The sequence below is a fragment of the Talpa europaea genome (genome assembly GCF_964194135.1).
Source record: "Talpa europaea genome assembly, chromosome: 8".
In the NCBI taxonomy this organism is placed as follows: Eukaryota; Metazoa; Chordata; class Mammalia; order Eulipotyphla; family Talpidae; genus Talpa; species Talpa europaea.
This window is the reverse complement of record NC_140075.1, coordinates 96,177,997-96,199,188: the sequence shown is the minus strand read 5'-3', so window position 1 is coordinate 96,199,188 and position 21,192 is coordinate 96,177,997. Positions and strand designations below refer to the sequence as shown.

The window sequence follows — 21,192 nt, the reverse complement described above, 5'->3', positions numbered from 1 at the left end:
GGGCCAGAGCTCGCCCCGGCTCCCGCCGCTCTGCGACCGAGTACCCGGCGGCTGCCCCCGCGCGGCCCGGGTCGGTCCCGCCTACCTCCACCCACCCCCGGACCGAGCGGCCCTGAGTCAACGGCTGGAGATGCGCGACCCCGGCCCGGGCCCGCGCCGCGCAGCTGCGATGGTGGCTGAGCGCTGAGCTGCGCGGAGGCGCGGGGTCCGAGGGGCGCTTGCCGAATGCTTGGGCAGGGACGGTGGGCGAAAGGAGAGTCCCGAGTTGGCCCTGGAAGCCTCCGCAGCCGAGGATTCAGAGCGGCCGGACGAGGGCCCGCCCCGGGGAGGATGGAGAGCTGGTGCACTTGACATTGGAAGACAGCAACCGGGAGGCAGCGCTGCTTCCCAGCCCGGGAAAGCGGAGTGGGGGTGCAGGCACGCCACATCGCCCACTGACCCGGGGCTCCCGGCTCTCATGATGCTTCTCTCCACCCCGCCTCGTTGTCCTGTGGACAACCCTGAGGTATCATCATCACCATTTCATCATAAAGATGGGAGGCCAGAGAGGCAGGAAGATTCGCCTGGGGTCACACGACTGGTGGGGCACAGCCCAGTTTAGAAACCATCTGGAAACCACTTCCGACAAAGTACAAAAGACGGTGGTGAGAAACACGTACACAAAAATTGAGATTCTGTCCCAGCCCTGGGAATTAGAGTGAAAACCTACTGTCACTCCAAGCACGAAGCAAGGAGGGCTAAATTAATTCCAGGAGATCAGCACAATATAGAGCACAGGGCAGACACTTCATGAATAGATGTTAAATAAACAAACCAAGTAAGGATCACAGTGGAAGAAATCATTTATTGCAAGGTGGGCCAGGGAAGGCTTCCCATAAAAGGTGGATACAGCCTTTGAATAAACTCTGAAGAGGCGGGGAAGGAAGGGGGGAGAGGAATGGAGGATATGGGCTGCATGAATACCCCAGCAAAGGCCCAGAGAATCGAATTGATGTGTTCAAGGTATAAAGCTGCCTGGCATTGCTGGGACCCAGGATGCTGGAAAGGATTTGGGAATTGAGGTTGGCCAGGCTGGGTGAGTCTGGACTCAGGAGGTCCTTGAATGCCTGAGGCAGAGTTGGCAGGGGGTGTTGCTGGCTGCAGGCTCATCTGAAGACCTGGAGAGAGTACACCTCCTAAGGAAGCTACTCTGGGTACTTGACAAACAGTGAAGTCACAGCTCGTGCCTTCCCCCACCCATCCCTGTCAACCCTACTTAGTTCCCACTTGTCCAGTTCTCCCGACTGCACCATGCATATAATGACGGCTCACTCCTTTTCTGTTGGAGTGGCATGAAATGAAGAAAACCCTCATGGACTTTTTGTTGCAGAAAATCCAAGATCATTGTTAAAACCACAGGATCCTCTTCATCATTCAACTAACCCTGGGGGTACCTAGACAAGTTCAAAAATGGCAAGAATCAAGAATGTGACCCTAGAGAGGGAATACACAAAAGGGCGGCTCACAAAATCTGTCAAAGTAGCAGAGACTAAGGCAACAGCTGGCAGTAAGGAACAATAGGGCATATATGCCCACTGGCCCTGGCAGAGTAGGCAGTCTTGCTCTCCTGGGCCTCTCTTGCCTAGGGAGTGTGAGTCGACTGCAGTTGGGGCCAGGGTTCATTTGCATGGATGGAGAAAATCATTGTCAAGGCAGTACTGTCTGGTTCCCATAGGAGTCAGGCAGACCCAGTGGTCATGTTCTCTCTGCCAGGTCAGGGAGAACTTGTTCCTTAGCAATCAGGTCCCACAGGTATTTCCAGACAACAAGGGAACTTGGAATTGCAAGGGTACTGCCCCCCCCTGCTTCTAGGCAGGCTCTCCGGTCTGCCAGGCAGAAAGATTTGGGGAATATTCTATTGCCATAGGCTGCTGGCCTCATCTCAGCCTGGTCTCTGTATGCTCAGTTGCCTTTGGACTTGAAAGAACCAGATAAGAGGATGTGGGATCCAAAGACACCTCATCAACCCCTAGTAAACATTTCCAAATTCAGCCCTAGGCATGCGAGATAAGATTAGGCTGGATTATGCCAAACTGAGGCTGACCTGGGAGGGGGGTGGGGGGTGAAGGGGTGGGTTCTCAGAGCTGCAGAGGAGGACTCTATCAGGAGAGGGAGGGAGGAGCTGCCATTTGGTAGGTTTCCCCTGGGTGAGGATGCTACGCATCTGAACCAAATTCTCACTCCCTGGCAGTTCTGTCCCAAAGAGGTTTCCCCACCTCTTACCACCACCAGAAACATCCTGCAGGAGTGTGTCCTCTCTGGATGGTGACAGACTTCACAGCCAGCCCTACTTTAGATAGACATAAACTTCCCTGGGAGGGTGGGGGCTAGAGAGCCGCTAATTACCATGTCATGTGACCCAACAGAAATTTGACATGGACAGAGAGGTTCAGCGATGTGCCATAGCCATGGGCACAAGCAGCTGCCCCTTCAGGTATAGGCCCTGGTCTTTCTTCCAGAATCTAAACCCAAATAGAAGCAGAACCCTCCCTGGGATGGATTTCAGTATTCAGAGAAGACATGAGCTTTGTTTCCTCTCTGGTCTTAGGAATGGATTCCAGCAGAATCACAGAATCAAAGTGATACCTAAGAGACTCAGTGTTGCCTAACATTTGTTGAACTTCTAAAACAAGAGTGATAATAATAGCCACTTTTCCCTGAGTACCTAGCAGGTGCCAGCTGCTATACTGGCATCTCACACACATTATTTCTAAAGTGTCCACAACCTGCAGAAGAGGACTTGGAGGCTCAGTGACTCTGTCAGTTGCCAAGAGGTATATGGACAGCTGGTAAGTGGAGGGGCTGAGTTTAAGTCCATTTTCAATGCCAGTATCTGGGTGCAGGGCATCTGAGACCAATGGACAGTCTGCAGGGCAGTCAGGAGTGCTGTCTGCAGAGACCCCACTCCCCTGACTGGGCCTGTTTTCTCCTCTGTAAAAGGCAGGATGCAGAGAGATGACCAGTGGGGTGCCTCCAATTGTGCCACTGTGGATTTCCAATTCTTTGGGTATCTTCTCCATTGTGGCATTGTTCTCAGCGACTCCTTGTCTCTTTTAAAGCTGTTGAAACCAGCAGTCAGGTAAGCTAGCAAAGTGTCCATGTGCCCCTAGGGCTCCCCAAAGCCAGAAGAAGCCTCTGCTTCTGCGCATGTGATGTGGGGTTTTGAGGGCAGGTAGATGACAGAGAGGAGAAAGAGCATAGCTCAGAGTAAGACCACAGCTCCGGAGTTGGACAACCTGAATTCAAACGGTTCTGTCACATATTAAGGAAGTGACTGGGGCAAATTCTTAGCCTGAGTTTCCTCCACTGTAAGATAGGGCGTTGATAACACTGAACTTGAAGCGTTGTTGGAAAAATAGAATGAAATAAAGCCTGTAAAATCCAGTGCCTGATCACCATGCTAGGGGCCCACTCTCATAGGCACTGCTGCTGGCTGCGGGGGTGAAAGACATTCCCGAAGGGCCTGCCCGGGCCACAGGCAGGGATCGCTCACCAGTACTGTGAAGAATAGACCCCAGGCAAGCCTCTTCAGCCACTGGGGTTGACTACCTCTTCCAGAGGTAGCAGTCGAGAGGCAGGGCGAGGGAGAGGCGGGGTGCAAAGCCCCGGCTTCTGTTGGGTGTCCATTCCTCGTGGCATATTCATTACCCTTGATACCTGGTTCTTGCCTTGTGTGTAGGTTCTGTGGGGGACTCACTAGACCCAGGTGTGCTATAAGTAGGAAAAGAGGCGGGCATGGTGAGCAGAACATGTTACTGTACAACAGGCACTGTGCCCAACCACCACCTCAGAATACAATGACCCTGTGAGGAAGGCATGAGCACCTCCATTTCACAGATGAAGAGACTGAGGTTTGCAAGGGTCACCCAGCCATCAAGGGGCACATGTGCTACCCACTGCTAGCTGACTGCACTAACACACCAGTGTATCTAAGGAAAAGTTATTTAGAAGTTTCTATAAACCATTACAGATCAAGGAGAGGACCTGGCTCTTTGAAAGGAACTCAAAGAATCTTCTTACCAGTCGTCATTCTATTTGATGGCCATAGGCTTTTCTATCAGCTTCTGCCACTGGAGAGCAAGCTCTGTGAGGGCAGGGGTTCTTGTGTATTTTGTTTTTGTTTTTTTTTTTAAAGGATATTTTAATAGTCACATTTTTTTTTTTAACTATTTTTTTTTAATACAAGCACTGGGTACAGTCAGAAGCGCGGGAGGGTGAGAGAATTCACCAGAGCCAGAGCGGGGAGCAGAGCAGGCAGAAGGACTGAAGTACACTGCTGAGGGGAGCAGCGGGCGGCAGGAGAGGTCTGCGCCTGCCATGTGGGACCCTCCTCTGGTGGCCGGGGAGCAGCCGGGGATCGAACCGGCGCTGCAGAGGCTGCGGGCAGCTTCACAACCCAGCGCTCACCCGCTGTGCCACCGGGGAGGCCCCTTGTGTGTTTTGAACCCATTCCCCCAGTGCTGAGAGCAGTGCTTGGCATATAGAAGCACACGGTCCATGTTCATTAGTACTTATTGATGGAAGGAGAAAGGGGGAGAGAAGGAATCATGCATTTATCACCCGCCCAGATGACAGCTACTGGACCTACAGGCGGGGCGTGACCCTTCTAGCGTCAGTGCGGCCAGAGCAGTGAGTAACCTAGGTTCCCTAACGGTGCTTCCTCAGGAGCAGCTGGCTCCGTCCCCACACCCTGCTGCCCCAGGATGAGAAAGTTTTCTGAGGTTCCATCAGAAGTCAGGGGAGGGATGACCCTGTCTCGGTGGGTAACTGCAGGAACTACGATTAGGCCTGACCATGAAATGACCCAGCTGTTGCATTTGCGGGTAGGATTGCCAAGGCTGAGGACTAATTAGTCATGTGTCAAATGCTTTTTCTCCACAGCGAGGAATTCCTACAAAGGAAATACATTCACGGAGCCCACTGGTCAACAGAATTGTCATGGAGGCAGAGCCCTTTCAGAGGCCTCGCTGATCTGCCCATCTTCACCATCTTTTCCTTTGTCCCTCCCCTTCTCCATGGCCTCTGCAGAGCCGAGTGGCAAGGGTCCTCGGAGCAACCCAGATGCCTCAAAATGCCTGGCCAGTGCCAGCCACATGCCCATCTCTTGCCCTTGAATGGGAGTGTCTCTGAGCAGGGACTGGCTGTCTTATTTTGTGTATCAGTTTCCAGCATGGTGCTGGGCATTATGACAGCACCCACTGATATCTGTGCAGTGAGTACATGAATGAATAAAATCTAGGGTGGCAGGCTGCTGCTGTTCCTCATTCTGTCCCATGAAAATGCCACCAGCCCACTCAGCCCATTGTTTGCCCATTGGAGTAGCATTTCCAGTCCTTTCATTTCCTTTTCTTCTTGAACACCTACCATGCAAGGCACTGCTAGGTTCCAGAGATAAAAATGAGCAATACCGCATCCCAGCTCCTGAGTCCAGTAACCGATAATAGGGAAATACATATAAGCGGTTACACGCTGATGTAACTGAGCTCCAGAGAAGCACGAAGGGGGCTTCGTCACAAGAAGTCATCTGAGAGCTGAGTCTTGAGGATAAGTGGGTGCGAGGTGTAACCAGGCACTCTGGAAAAAGAAAGGTGCAAAGGACAGTAAGATGTGGAAGTGTATAGGAGCACAGGAAATGGTGGCTGGCACGATGTGTATTGGGTAGAGGGTGCTGATGGTCATGAGGTTAGAGGAATGGGCCTGGGCCAGTTGGCAGACGTCTTCTATGTCTTCCTAAGAAGTTTGGACTTATTCTGGAAAGCAATGGAGAACCATCCGGGATTTCATGATCAAGTTAAATATTTTAGGTAGGAAGTTGGAAACGAGTAGCACAGGATCACAAGATATTTTCATAGTCTAGGCAAGCAATGCCATGTGTCTGGATTGGGGCAGAAACATTGGAGCAGGGAAGAGAGTAGACGCCAAGGATTTAGTGACCAGTAAGAGGTGGAGATGAGAGAATAACATGTAAATTTCTTGTGTTGGGGAATCGAGGAGGAGTAGATTTAGGAGGTATGTTCAACTGAACTTGAGTTCTCTGTGGTCCATCGAGAAACCTAGCTATAAATCCAGATCTGGTGCTCGGGGAGCGAGTGGAGGCCAGTCTGGTGATGAGAAAACCAGAAACACAACTGGGGCAAAAACATTGCTGGGTGGGTATTCATGATGGACCCCAGCACCCAGGGAGGGGAGTGAGGTCAAGTGCATCGCAGAGTAGGGCTTCTGGATCCATAGTGTGCATTGTTTTTTGGCCTAGATCAGATACCCTGATTCAGGGTCTTAGAATACTCTTCTACCAAGGACTTCATCATCTGGTACATATTAGGATGGACTGCTAGGCCAAGGGCTGGACCAAAATTTGGCTTAAAAAGAGGGCAAGCAAGGAGACCAGAGAGAATCTGAAATTGAGAAGTGACATGATCCTGTCCGGCAAATCCTTCAGTCTAATGGTGCCTAGCTCTGATTGAAACCTCCATTTTCCTTGAGAAACTGGGAAGTGGAAACGCAGAGAATGTTCCCAGGATTGGCATATATTTTGAAGCTTTCAGCAAGGCTTCAAATACCCATTGATATATTTTGAAGTGTAATTTCCACTCCCTTTCCAGCCAAAATAATTGAACAGGAAGAAAAAAGCTGTTGATGCAGGAGGCGTATAACATCAGACTCTCATTGCCTGGAAATTTACCATTTCAAAGCAATTGGAGGATTTTACAGCCAGTGTTTATAGTCATACATGTCCCCTCTCACTGAAGCCACCCTCTGAAGCCATCAAAAGCTCATCAATCTAACGTGGACACTGAAATTTTGTCTAGTGTCTGGAGCCGATACCAAAGCAGAAAAATTTTTTAAATTATCCTCCATTTTGCCAGCATAAAAATCTTGGGGAATTTCCTTCTGGTAGGTGGTGTAAACAGTTGGGCTATCAGTGCTCATAGAGCCAGTGGAGCAGAGCTCCGTGGTGGCATGGCTGGCACACCTTCTGCTCTCCCTTGGTGCTCCTGCCCTGCATCCACGCACAAGTTGTCCTCTCACACCCATCTAGGCTGGCGTTTCTCCTCCCTGCCCAACAAAAAAAAGTATCTGCCTCTGCCTCTAGCTCCATGACAGGAGGCTTGAGGGGTGCAGGCATTTCAGCAGAGGGGGCGCTGTGCCACCTCTCATGGCTTCTAGTCTTTACCCACTGCTGTCTTCCTCCTGCATGTCTGGGTGTCTCTGTGTACAGCATGTGCGTGTGCTGGTTTTCAACTGCAATTTGAGTTCAGGCTTTTTCTGGAATTGCTAGTATCTTCCCCTAAATTTGCATCCATTGGAGAATACTTCTAAATTCACATCCAGTGCTTTCATATTTCTTCATGTTTCTTTCCTCTCATTTTGGGACCACGACCTAAAGATGGAGCACTTAGTACGTGCTTGGGCAACTATGACAATTAAGACATGGGAAACCCGGGCTTCAGGGCCAGGTGTGCCATTAGCTGCTTGGTGACCCTGAAATAGTCACTCCTCTGAAACTGTTGTCTCATGTTTAAAATGAGGGGCTTTTTGGTACAAAGGCCCTTTCTAGTGCTAGCATTTTAGGATAATATTAACTTATTTTAATATTTTAAACCATTCCCTGCCCCAGCAAGAATTACTAGCAATAAACTGAGATACAATTTTATTTATTATCATTTGACCAAGAATCTGGACACTTCTGGATTATAGCAGACCTGAAAAGGAGAAACTAGAAGAATGCACAAGCAATTGGTGCATCTAGAAATATCTCTGGGGAGGGGAACTGGAGGAGAGCAGGAGTGGGAGACTTTTAATTGCATATTCTTTTGTTCCCTTTTAATTTTTCACCACATGCATTTATTACCTCTTCATTTAAACAATTTTTTAAGAAAGAGAAAAGTTTTGTTTTCCCTTCCTTCAACTGTAGGCTCAGGTCCTAGGGGGACAGGAGCCCATGACAGGGTTGGCATTACATGCTAGAAGCCACCCCTCAGCTCAGGCCATGCCTAAGACCAACCCAGTCCTCCAAACAGGGCTGGCTGATAGCTCTGCTGGGGGTAGGAGGCAGGGGACAGACAGAGGGAGCCCAGGAGCCTAGTGGAGTTCTGGCTGCCCTTGCTGCCTGCACTCCTGCCAGGATATCAAGCTATGCTAGGGACCCCATTCAAGGCGTTCCTGTGATGGGATGGCTCTCGTAGCTCCAACAGCGGATAAGCAAAGGAGACTAAGAATTGTAGCAAAGAAAGAAGTGTATTGGGTCTTAAATGCTCCTGACCTTACCACTCCCTTTCAAGGACAGTCTTTTTTGTTTGCTTTTTGCTGCAAATACAACATGAATACAGGAACATGAAAGAAGAAATAACAAAAGGGCCTGAAATGAGGAGGGAGAGAAGTCTTCTAGGCTCCCTTTACTCCTGACTCTACTGCCCCTTTGCTTGCCTCCACTTGTCAGGGGAGGGCTGTAGCATCGCAGGTGGGGTTACATGCCTCTGGTTTTCTCCCCCTGTTCCAGCTCCCCCGTGACATCTAACCTCCATGTGGATTTCCTCTTCTACCCCCTTTTCTGATGACCACCTTGGATAGGTGCTGTCCATTTCTGCATCTCCAACCTCCCTCCACCCCTCTGACTCCTCCTCTGGCTGACCTGTGCACTGCCACCCTGCCCAGAAACAGCTGCCATCTCTGAGGTCCATTTCCCAGCCGGAGCGGTCACCTATCACAGCTGGGATGGCTCAAGGTAGGTTCCTCCGCTCTCCTCTCACATTCCCTGCACCCTGCTTCCTTCCAGGATCAACCAGGCCCAGGTGGGGGTGAGCTGTACCCCTGCAGGTCACAGGAAGGTGGAGGAAAGAGGACAATTGAGAAGCCGTGACAGAGCCGGACAAGGAGCAGCAGATGGAGATGTGCACTTGGTAGAGTGAACACGAACAGACTCCAAGAGATGAAAAGATACTGAGCATGAGGAAAAACAGCTTCAGGGAAGGAAAAAAGCAGCGAGTGAAAACCAATAAAAGGGTAATAAATACTAAAACCAGAAAAGCCTGGAGAGAAACCATCCAGAGAGCAGCGAGAGGACACGAGTGTTAGTGGAGTCAGGTCAGAGAGGAGGAGCGGGAGGGGCTGCAGTGGTCAGTATGTGAGGGGCTGGAGGAATGGTGCAACATAAATCTCTCAGGAAGGGTCACTCACCTTCCAAGCTGTTGGACTTATTGGCTGCAGCAAGCAGAATCTATTTAAAACACACCAGGCATTCTGCCTCGTTCTGTTTCCCTGCCCAGAAAAGACTGAAGCCAAAGGCTTAGAGGGAACCAGTCCAGCATTAGGACCCTGCACGGGCCACAGACAAGGCTGAGACCATGAATCTCCCTGCCCCATCTGGGAATGACCCCCCCACCTACCCCCCTCACACAAGCTGCCAAGCCACTAAACTCATAGCATATTGATTGCAGCCCCAAAGATTGCTGGGAAAGACTCAATGACCTCCTTCATTCTGTCTCCAAGCTTCTCAGAAAGCAGATGTCACTCAAATGTGACAGCTGCTCTAAAAGGATGCTCGAAGGGAGCTCCGTGACCAGTGGGAATACTCTTAATGATGATTGGAGAGGCCTTGGGTGATTCGATTACAGCAAGACAGAAAATAAAGTAGGAAAGGACAGCATGGATAAAATGGCCCTAGGGAAACCATATGGGCCTTGAATTGGAAAACACCAAGAGCCTTCCTCTTTTCCCTGGCATATATTTGTGAAGCTCTACACTTGAGAGATCTGACTTCTCATCCACTTGCCACAGAGTACGACACATGGCTAGGGCTAGAAGAGGCCAAGGAACACCACCCATACAAGTTTTGTTTTCCCTCCCACTGAGGGTAGGGAATAGATTCTTCCTTCCCAGGCTTTTAAGCCCATAAGCTGTATAAAATACTGTTAAAGGTTGAATATAAGTCCTCTGATCTACATGAAATTTATATTCTTAAAAAACTTAGTGTACAAATCAAATTTCACCTGCCAGAGAGTCTGGCTTTTCATAATAAATCTGAGGTCAACCTTATGTTTAAAGAGAAGGGTAGTTTGTGAAGGTGAATAATCATCCTAGTTCATGTTTGGACTTTGGAAGTTTGAATGTCTGGTTTGAATGGCTGTGGCAGTGGTGGTAAGGCTGATTAAAGTTCCACCTATAGTTTGCTTTAGGTTGCAATTATGCATTACTTAAAAAATAAAACAACTTAAGAAGATAGGTGTAATTCAGAAGCTACTGCTAAAGAGGTATGTGTTTCTAAAAAAACATTTTAATGGATATTTTCAAACACATACTTAAAAAAGCAATGAACCTAATATAAAAAACCCCAGTTTCACCAATTATCAACTCCTGGTCAGTTCTGTGAGAAAAAGGACTTTCAAGACAGATGACAGATAAAGAGGGTGAACTTGCCAATACAGGAAAATAGGATTAATCCTACTCAGAATGCATGCTCCCCATTTCTACATATATGCCCTAGCCTACAGCCAGGAGTATGAAGAGAAGGGCAGAGAAACATTCTTGATTAACAACCAAAGACAAACCAAACAAGCAAAAATCCTCTTTTTCTGAAGGATTTGCAATGCACTAGTAACTGACTGCCTTCAAGGAGGGAAAGCACTGAAGAGAGCACTTTTTCATTATACACTGAAAGAAAGTTTTTATACTATGTACATATAGTACCTATTTTTAGAAGCAACTTATTAAAAACAAACATCATGAAGCTTCACAGTAACCAAGTTCACTAGCTGTGGCAAAAGGACAAACTGGACAGAGATCAGCAAATCGTCATCATATATTGATCTGAATTTGCTTTCTTAGAGTAATTTGCTCACTCTGCCTTCTAACCCCAAGCTACACATCACCAACATAGATGTTTCATGTACTAAACATCTAATTTAAAATGTCTCTAATGGTTAAACAGGTGTACACAGGTCACAGTTCACAAACTGCACTCTTAAGATCTCACGATACTGCACTTCAACAAAGAATTATTAAGAACAAAAAGATTCCCAGCCATTGTATGTCAATAAGTCAAAAAGCCAGTCACCATTGGGTTGGTGGTTTCAGAGAAAGCTGTTGTTTTGAGAAAGGAACATGATGCGGACTTTTTGCAAAAACTTACTCTTTGGAAACCAACACTACAGCATGTGCTTTTGGTTAAGCATTCCATGGCTGAAACGCAACTCCATGCTGAAATGCCGAGAGGATGAGGCAAAATCTTGGCCAAGGTCAAGCTCTGCTGATGGTTTGAGAGGGGATGGCAGCCAATTGTTGTGCACTTGTATAACATTTAAAAAGAAAAACTAACCCCAAGTCATCTTCTGTTCCTTTTCTGAGCCAACTTGAGTCCTGCTCATTGTATCCAAGAAATCAGAGGAAGCCATATGTGCTACAGCTCAGGCCTACTAAACCTCCAGGGCCAAACATACATATCTTGATTAAAAAGAAACCAAGCCAGCTAAGTGAGGCTCTGGCTGGCTTTATAGTATATAAAAGATGTCAGAATTTTAGATAAAGTTGAAGTTGTCTGGGAGAAAGAAGAGAAATATACTTCAACCTCCCTTCTGATTATGTGGTCACTTTTTATGGAACAATAACAAAAATAACATCACCCCAATTTAGTAGAAAACAGGGCTCATGTCTATGTCTAGGTGATTATTGGGAAAAAAGCTTCAAGTTTTGCATAACTTGGTACAAATCTCTGCCACACAAAGAAAAGCCAATACACTCTTTTGGGAACTGAAACTAAGCACAAGGATGGACTCAAAAATGTATTTTCTGCCAGGTCATAAGGAATGGATATGTGTAGGGAGAACAGTTTTTCAGCAGCTTATAAAATACAAACTTTATATTTCACACATCCCTCTAGCTGGCTGGTAAGCAGGTTAAAAATCTATGGCAAGTCAGGGTTATACAAGAGCAGGCCCCAGAGACTTTCCAGTTCTGCTGTGAGTTAGCGATGGCTTAGGACTCAGAGATGAGCGCCAACTGTCATCACTGTGGACCTCTCAAATTTTCCTAGGTAGTCATAATGACATACATAAAAAAGAATATTTTTAAATTATGTTTTCCTTTTAAAGTAGCTAATTCTGCTCAATTCTCTCTATATAGTATAGTCTCAATTTCTTCTTTCCTAAAAATGAGAAATGCTCACTCTTTTTTTTCCAATATCGTCTCATCTACAACACTAGGCAAAGTCACTTCATTTCTACTCCTCTTACCTCTTATTAAACCTTACAACACTGGCAATGTAGCTGAATATAAAGATTTCCCCTCACTCTGTATAGTTAAATAGTGAACTAGGTAAGTGTGAGTTCCCCAAGGCCATATACAGTACATCTCTGCTAAGAAGAGTATTTTGACCCCAGGAGGAGCACCAGATGGCAACAGCAGGCTTCTGCCTAGTCAATCAGGCCATAGTGTGGCATTCTACTTCTTTCTTTTTTTTTTTTAAAGATTTACTCATCTATTTATACAAGAACCAGGGTACAGGCCAGATTCACAGGAGGGTGAGAGGATTCACCAGAGACAGAGAGGGGAACAGAACAGGCAGACTGATGAAATACACTGCTGAGGGGAGCAGCGGGAGTGACAGGAGAGGTCTGCTGTGCCACGAGGGCCCTCACCGGCTGGCCAGGATTGCTGCAGAGGTTGTGGACAGCTTCACAGCACAGCACTCAACCGCCTGCGCCACCAGGGGAGGCCCGGCATTCTACTTCTTCCATTCTGCTTCTTTCTACACAGTCTCCACTCCTAGGGCTGGAGCAGGATGGGAGTGTGCAATGAAGCAGAAGGTACACAGCACCCAAGGGAACATTCCATATAAAGAGACAGTGGGATGTATTACAGAATGCAACAGCAAGGAGGGCCCCTATAGCATATCTAATTCAAGCTTTTTTTTTTTTTTTTTTTGGTGGGACCCTCACCCAGCGCTCAACTGCTGCACCACCAGGGAAGGCCCTCAAGCTGCTAATTTTATAGGCCCAGAAAGGAGTCCAGAAAAAAGTAACTGATCCAAAGTGGCCAGAACTAGAACCCAAGTCACCAGCCCACTTCTCTGATCCTCCAACCATGACAAAATTAAGTATGGGAAAATGAAAAGTGTACAGTTAAGTCCATGTACACTGTACCCCCATCACCTCCACCAGCTAAACAAACATACCTTTTTAAAACTACCACATCTCAATCTCTTATTTCTTTTCAGTCCTGCTACTTATGAAGTTCAAATTTCTGATTCTTATCCAGGACTTAGCAGATGCCTTGAAGACCTGAGTACTCAGAATCCCAGCTCTGCTCAAGTATGTTGCTACCTGGGGAGGGAGAGCTTTGGGAAGCAGGAATAGAAAATAAGTAGTCTCCTCAACTCAAGAATATTCTGGATCACACGTCATGGTTACAGTACAACTGACTCTAAACCCAACAGCTTTTGAAGCTCACTCTCACAGAAAGACAACAGGCTACCCAGTTAACGAGAGGAAAATTAATAACAAGGAAATTGAAAGGAGGGCAAATGCTTCAGGTTCAGTCTGGAGGGCGTGAGTTTAACTATCTTCATTCAACCTGATTCTCACTTATATGCCTGAGGAATTAGGTACTTCCTGAGAACAGAGATGGTACAAGGCAGGATATGTGGACAAGGTCCTATGTGAACATTTCCTATTTCTATGCAAAGGAATGAGTTCTTGATTGAGTTCATCAAGAACCCTTGATGAGTTCTTGAATGAGTTCTTGAATGAGTCCTCCCAATGATTACCCATTTGCTGCAGTTCCCCATTGTCTAGGCACCTCCAGCCAGAGTTGGCTACAGACAATGTTGGCTACAAGGAAACCGATTATTTGGTTCTGCCTTCCCAAATAACAGGGGAAGGCATTTATGGAAGAACCTTGGTGCTTCCATGGAAGAACCTTGGTGCTTCCAGCACAGGGAGTGGCTAACACACCTCGTAGCAGGCTGGTGGGTAGGTACTTTTGAACATGTGGGCTGTCTGGCTGTGTGTCAGCCCTGCTTTACCACCTGATGAGAAACTGTTCCAGGACTGGGAACAAGTAGACGATATTAGGTTCCAGCATGAGGGGGCAACTTGAGAAAAATCTAAAAAGTATACCTGAATTACAAAACAAAACTATTTGGGGTACTATGTATTTATTTTATTATTCAAATCAAAAGTTAATCATAATAAGACTCATGCCCTCTTTTAGCTTATCTCATGCAAGAAAAAATGATTTTCACTATATACCTGAGGGATTAAGGTACACTGAAAGTGGCCATCTCAACAACAAAAAAGACAAAAGACTAGAAAGAATACGTACTAATAAGTAAACCAACAAATCAAGAAATTATCTCCTTTGTAAGAAAAAAGTGAGGGTGAGATATAGTGGTGAGATATGAGGGTGAGATATAGTGAAGGGGAAAAACAGAAGAATAAATGAGTGAATGAAAGAAAAACTCAGAAAATAAGGTAAATTAAGAAATTATAGTCAAATATTAGGGCACCAAAGTAACAGGAAGGATAAGAAGCTGAGCAAATGCTTTTTCTGCCTAATGGGTTCCTAAGAGTCTAAAAGTAGAAATAAAAATGTCTTTATTTTAACACAACACATTTTCTTCCAACTGATCTCCATCCATGACATGGATAAGAGTAAGTCACTTATGGTTGCACTTTTAAGAGGCTACAAATCCCTGAATATTATGCCATACATACATGTTCACTATACAATGACAAAGCACTAATTGCTCACCAATCAGAAAAAAAAAAATCTGTCAAATCTGTCTATAACTTTTACTCTAAAATAAAAACATTATTCTTAATTAAAATCTTTTCACATTTTTATTTTAAAATAAAGAGCTTCCAGAACACATTGACAGCAATGGGGAAATGAGGGTATAAAGGATAGAAGACAGCAGGGAAGCAGAGAAAAGGCCCTAAGGCTGCAAAAATAATGATAGGGCAGCTTTAGAGAGGCCCCTGCTATGACACTGCCCCCACCCCACCCATGCTACTCATAAGGAAGCTCAGCTAATGCACAGGGACACAGAGAAAGGGTTAAAGAAAAGAGCTCCCTTGACATTAGGCTAAAAGATGAAATCAATTTGCACTCACTCCAGTAAAGTGAGTCCCCCTCCTCAAATCCAATTTCTAGGAATCTATCCTAAAGAAATAATCAAAGAGACAGTCAAAGATTTATATGCCAGAAAGTTTATCACAGCATTTCTGACATTGACAAAGGATTAGAAACAACCAAAAGGTCCAACAGTGTGGGATAGGTAAGATAAAGCCACTAGAAATCTACTTTCAAAGATTTAAAGACACAGAAAATTACTTGCAATGCCATGTTAAATAAGAGGGGAAAAATTAGGATACCAAGAAGTAGGTACATATGACTCTCAATTGTGTTTAAATATTACATGTATTAAATGCATTTTTAAATACTGAAAAGAAATTCATAAACATGCCAGCAAAGGTTAGCTGTTTTAAATAAAGGGAAGACACATGATTTTTATTCTTTCTTTAGACTCATTTCTAGTAAGTATACATGACTTTCATATCAGAAAAAAAAAGATTTGTTTTATAATATTCCTGCCCTAACATAATTCATTTGAGATAGTAATTGTCAGTCTTAGGGAAAAGTTGCTGAAGACCAAGGCTGACCCAGAACAAAAAGATTTGAAATCTACAGAGTAACTCTCTCCTGAAAAGGAAGAGAAGTCTGGTGTGCCACACTCTAGATTCTTCCAGCCTGGCTGCTGGCTCTGCTACTGAGCTTTGCAGGAAGCTCTACTCAAGAACAGATTCCTTCTCCACAGTAACCACACCCCCAGCTGTGTCTCCCACCTCTTAGAGGATTACAAGGTAAAAGAACGAGCCCTAATCCTTTGTTTCAAATAAGTTTTTCTTGTAATGCTAACAAAAATGACTCAAAATTAGCTATGCAAATTTTGAAACACAAATCATTATTTTCAGTAACCACGTATAAATGACCCATATTTCTCAAGAATGAATATAAACCAAAATCTGAGTGCCATCTTGTGGTGAGTTTCACTATTACCTCGCCCGCCCATCCAGCCCCTAGCTCCCTGCAGCACTCCCATAGAGGCATATGCCCATAATAACCTACTACCTTGAATAGTACCTGGTACTATTTGTTTTCAAGGGTTTTTAGTTTAGATCCCAAAGGTGCCCGAATGAAGATAAGTGGGAATTAAGTGACATGGGAATAAAATGCAGATCATGCATGTGTGTTGTGTTGAGGGGCCAAGGGTAAGTTGTGGGTGTGGTAGATCCACACATACATACCAGTACCGCCATAAGGCAGGGACCTGTAGGATAAATATCTCCTCCCTGGGAATATTTATTGATTTGATTAAATTATGAAGAAAAAAAATTTTACATTTACAATTAGTGAACTTTGTGCTTAGAAGTTTTATTGATCAAGGTTAGAGCAACTATCACTAACTTGGGCACAATTCCAAAACAGAGCTCTTTTTGGATGGCCATAAAATTTCTCTAAACTTGTTAAGATCTTGAAAAGTAGAAAGTTTTCCTAATACTTTAGAAAAAACACCAGTCACTAATAAGTTGATTTTACACTGAAAGTGGTGTCCTCCTCTTTTGAAAGGCGGGACACCACTACTTGGAACATCTAAATGTGTTCATTAATTTCAATGTACTAGGCATGAGAGGAGATGGAGAAATCCTCACATTACAATTGATCAAATGGCTCTGGGATAGAATTAAGCATTTAAAAGAGGTCAGTATTGCAACTCTGATGGAACACAGAACACTGAAGAGACCTGATACTGATTCTGAGAAAAGATAACCTTCCTCTTGAAAGGGCTTGAGCTAAAAATCTTGCAGTTCTGGGCAGGAGGATCCCAACGAACAGACAATAAACAGCATGAAGGGAGAAGCTGAGCAAATTATTGTTATTTTGGGAGATGGTGCTTACTTAGGCTTTCTCTGCCCCACCCAGGATGAAGGTCTATTTCCAGAAAAGGGCCCTCCTGTTAGGACTTTAAGGTGCAAACATATGGCAGGAAGTTGTTGCTTTGGTCCCGGACCTGTAAAGGAGAGCATTTTCAAGCATGTGAAATACATTGAAGTGACCCAGATGGGAAGAATCCCAATTAGGTGAGTTGTGAAGAAGCCATTAGCCAAAGAATTTACAGTTATCTGGCTGAACTGGGAAAATTAATCTGACTGCTTGTTCACCTCTCCAACCTCAAGAAGCAATTTTTTCCCCCTCCTAAGCTGAAGGGATTGAAATACTCGACTGCTCCTGTTTAAAATAAGCCAACATACTGAAGAGGAAAGAAATGTATTAAAAACCTGAATCTTGACAAATCAATTCAGGAAGAACCCTTCATTTGTTGTCTGCACAGGGAAAGCAAATAACAAGGCTCCCGCTGTCCACAAAATTTAAGAGGGAGGGAGGGAAAAGAATTCTCTCCTTGCCCAAATAAAACTCAAAATCATAAGCTCCCTTTAAAACAGTAATAGCCTTGCTCCACCAGAAGAATCTTGGGATCAGTATGGGTTAGTGCTCAGTCTTGTCACCCTGGCTTCGACAATTAACAAGATTATTTAAATGGAGAAAAGACTTTTATCTTGGCTCCAGCTTCCCAGCTGTCCTAACCTGGGAGGGAAGCTGCGATCATGACAGCTTGATGGGAAGGTCTTCCCCATATTTCCGGAGGAGCTTCTGATGGTTATGGTCCACTGACCATTGCTGAGGCAGGTACTTGGGCTGCATGGAGTCCAGGAAGTGCTGACGCCAGAGGCTTTCCAGGTACATGAGGGAGCGCAGCCCACCATGTGTGTGGCACTGCACCACCTTGAGCCCATGAGGAATGTAGTTTTCATTGGAGATCCTGTCAAGACACAAAGTACAAAGGGTCTGAGGGAAACCGCACAGGAGGGTATCACAGGTGGCTCCAATGGTACTGGCCCAGGGGCTTCCACAGGGATACATGGAGAAGTTGTTTAGACTCTTAAAAGGTTGGTTAAGTTTTCAGAACATCTTTCCCATATCTGCCCCTTTTAAAAAAGTTTGGACATACTGCACACAATCCAAGGTTCTGAGCTACACTTATGGGAAAGCCATTAAGCTCAGCCCTTACTAGAGGGGCCCCTACTGTCAGGCTGATAGTGGGTGAAAAATGTTGGTCTTTTATTTACATTAGAGTTACTCAGTGACCAGCTCACTCTTGTTTTAAGTTACTCGTTCTGAACCATTGTAAGGGCAGGAAGGACACAGTGCAAGTTTTCTGCTTCTGCTTCTTTCTCGGCTTCTGCTGGTGTGCCCGTGATGCCGCCCTTAAAAGCCCAGTCTTAGCCCAGGTGAGTCCCATCTACATATGCCCACACCCTACTCCAGGTGCCCGCCATCAGGCATGCATTCAGGACCACAGGGTTCCATCATCTATCCTAATGGTGGGAGGGCAGAAAAGCCTGATACTTTTTACCTTACCCTACAACCATATACTCAATATATCAGCCCACATGTTCCTGTTTCTTGAAACAATGCAATACCTGAGTGTAAAAATGCAGGAAGGTAGATTTCTTTAGTGCTTTCTTTCTCATAAAAAGAATGCCAAACTGCATCCATGAAAAATGCTTCAGTCACCATGAAATGCTACAATGGTTGCTCACACGTGTAGCTGATGTTGTTTAATGAGAAAAGGAATCCTGCCTCTTTCCTAACTAAGCAAAGAGCACTTAAACACTTTTGTGATACTGTAATAGTGTAATCCCCATAAAAAGGGAAGGACTGGGGTTCCCTGGTGTAGGGTAAAGAAAATATCAGGCTTTTCTGCCCTTCCGCCATCAGGATAGATGATGGATCCTTGTCCTGAATGCATGCCTGATGGCGGGCACCTGGAGTAGGGTGTGGGCATAGGTAGATGGGATTCAGCTGAGCTAAGACTGTGCTTTTAAGGGCAGCGTCACGGGGACGCCAGCAGCAGCAGTAGAAGCCAAAGCAGAAGCCGAAAGAGAAGCCGAGAAGCAGCAGAACGAACGCTAGAGAGCCCAGATAGAGTGAAGACTTGCTGGGGGCTGGGAGGCCTGCCAGCCTCCCAGCCCCCCAGCCAGCACCCCTGCCTGCCATATGCCTGGTGAACCCCAATAAAAAACCTGCAAAACTACTGAGGACTCTGACTCCTCCTTTACCCGGTCTGCATGGGATCAGAAAACCTGCACTGTGGCCAGTCCTGCCCTTACACCTGGCCTACCTAAGGAAGGGTGGAGAGCAGTGAGGGGAAGTTAAAGATAAAATCAGGCCATTTGCAGCAATGTGGATGGATCTAGAAGGGATTATGCTCAGTGAAATAAGCCAGAAGGAAAAAGAAAAATATTGGATGGTCTCACTTATAGCAGGAATATAGGGGAACCAAATAAGACATCAGTGTAAAAAAATAACAGTACAAAACAGAACAAAGCAAAAACAGACAATTATAAATCAGAGACATCCTGCAGGGGAGGAGGAGGGAGAGGGATCAGAGGGAGAAAGGGAGGAGCACAGAGGACTGAGGTGATGGTGCACGGGTGCATTGGGGAAGGAAACTATGAGGACTACACCTGAGGGGGTGGGGGGAAGCAAATATTGTTTAAAAATGAACAATGATGTAAAAAAAATTTTAAGATTAATAAAAAGAAATGAAAATGAAAAAAAGAAATTAACAAAAAGGACTTGGGACAGAAGACTGGAAGAGGACTTGGAGAAGGAACATGGAGCAGAGACGTGAAGAAGCAGCCGAGCTTGCTTCTTGGCCTTGTACCAGGGACTTGGCGGGGCATGGAAAGAGACACTTGGAAGAGACGTGGGTGAGAGACCTGTGGGGAAGGTGAGTGACATTGGCAGCCTTATATTGACTTGTATTTTGATTTTGCTCTTTTTCCTTCTAGACTTCCCTGACCCCTTCTGCCCCTTTCCTAAGATTCCCCACCAGAAGGTGCCTCAGACTTGTGGCAAGCTTTTGGCCTCAGAGGCCCTACTTTGGGCCAAGCCTGTTTGGTGGGACATTTTCCATGGGGAGATGGGTAATTGGGTGCTCTATTGGGAAACTATATTCTTTCTCTTCTCTTCTCTCTATTGCACACTAGTTCTATTAAAGTTCTTTTCTATTGAAGGTCTTATGCACTAAGAGTATTGTAGGGTAAAGAAAATGTCAGGCTTTTCTGCCCTCCTGCCATCAGGATAGATGATGGATCCTTGTCCTGAATGCATGCCTGACGGCGGGCACCTGGAATAGGGTGTGGGCATAGGTAGATGGGATTCACCTGGGCTAAGACTGTGCTTTTAAGGGCGGCGTCACGGGGACGCCAGCAGCAGCAGAAGCCCAGCAGAAGCCGAAAGAGAAGCCGAGAGAGAAGCAAAGAAGCAGAAGCAGAAGCAGAGATCACCGGAGAGCCCAGATAGAGTGAAGATTTGCTGGGGGCTGGGAGGACTGCCAGCCTCCCGGCCCCCCAGCACCCCTGCCTGCCATATGCCTGGTGAACCCCAATAAAAGACCTGCAAAAAACCATGGAGGACTCCGACTCCTCCTTTACCCGGTCTGCATGGAATCAGAAAACCTGCACTGTGGTCCAGTCCTGCCCCTACAAGTATGTTTGGCTTTATGTGGTAGATGGCAGAACCATTTAGAGCAGGTAGGTTTGGGGGGGGGGTCCCAGGTAACCCCTTAGTCCGCCTGCTAGTAATATCAAATAATGTTCTTGCTGCCTGTGAATAAGGACTACTTCTCTCAGGAAATGTCCTTGACCTGAGGAAACCATTCCTCTCCCTGCATCCACACCCCACTCTAAATCTTCCTCCAAGACCTCCACCAACCTAGCAGTGCTAGCACCCTCTGGGTATTTGCAGATTTTTGTTATTTAGCTCACAAGTATGCTAACTTGCTTATCTTTCCTGAAACAGCTGTTGTCAGTCCTAGAACCAAGCCCAGCACCCTTCTATCCAAGTGGACAAGATGAATTTGTAAGAAAGGTCTGTGGCTGAAAGGGGAAATTTAGCTGTTTTAGGAAACACATTTGGGAATTGGTTAAAGAAGCCAGTGTCATTAATTTCTAATATGACTTTGGCAAGTTACTTAGCTTTAATCTCAGGGAAGCTAGTATAAAACTTGAAAAATAACATCTGTTCTACATC

At 45.8% G+C, this 21,192-nt stretch overlaps 1 protein-coding gene across 1 annotated transcript in view; it reads right to left on the bottom strand.

Annotated features, from left to right (window-relative positions):
• Nucleotides 1-17,697: 17,697 nt before the first annotated feature.
• Nucleotides 17,698-21,192, bottom strand: part of EXD2 (exonuclease 3'-5' domain containing 2) — a gene marked incomplete at both ends in the record, with an annotated part of 29,170 nt that continues 25,675 nt past the window's right edge. Inside the window, one exon of the mRNA XM_084239628.1 lies at nucleotides 17,698-17,914. Within this exon, the coding sequence (XP_084095754.1) occupies nucleotides 17,698-17,914 (217 nt within the window). The remainder of the gene's footprint in view (nucleotides 17,915-21,192) is intronic.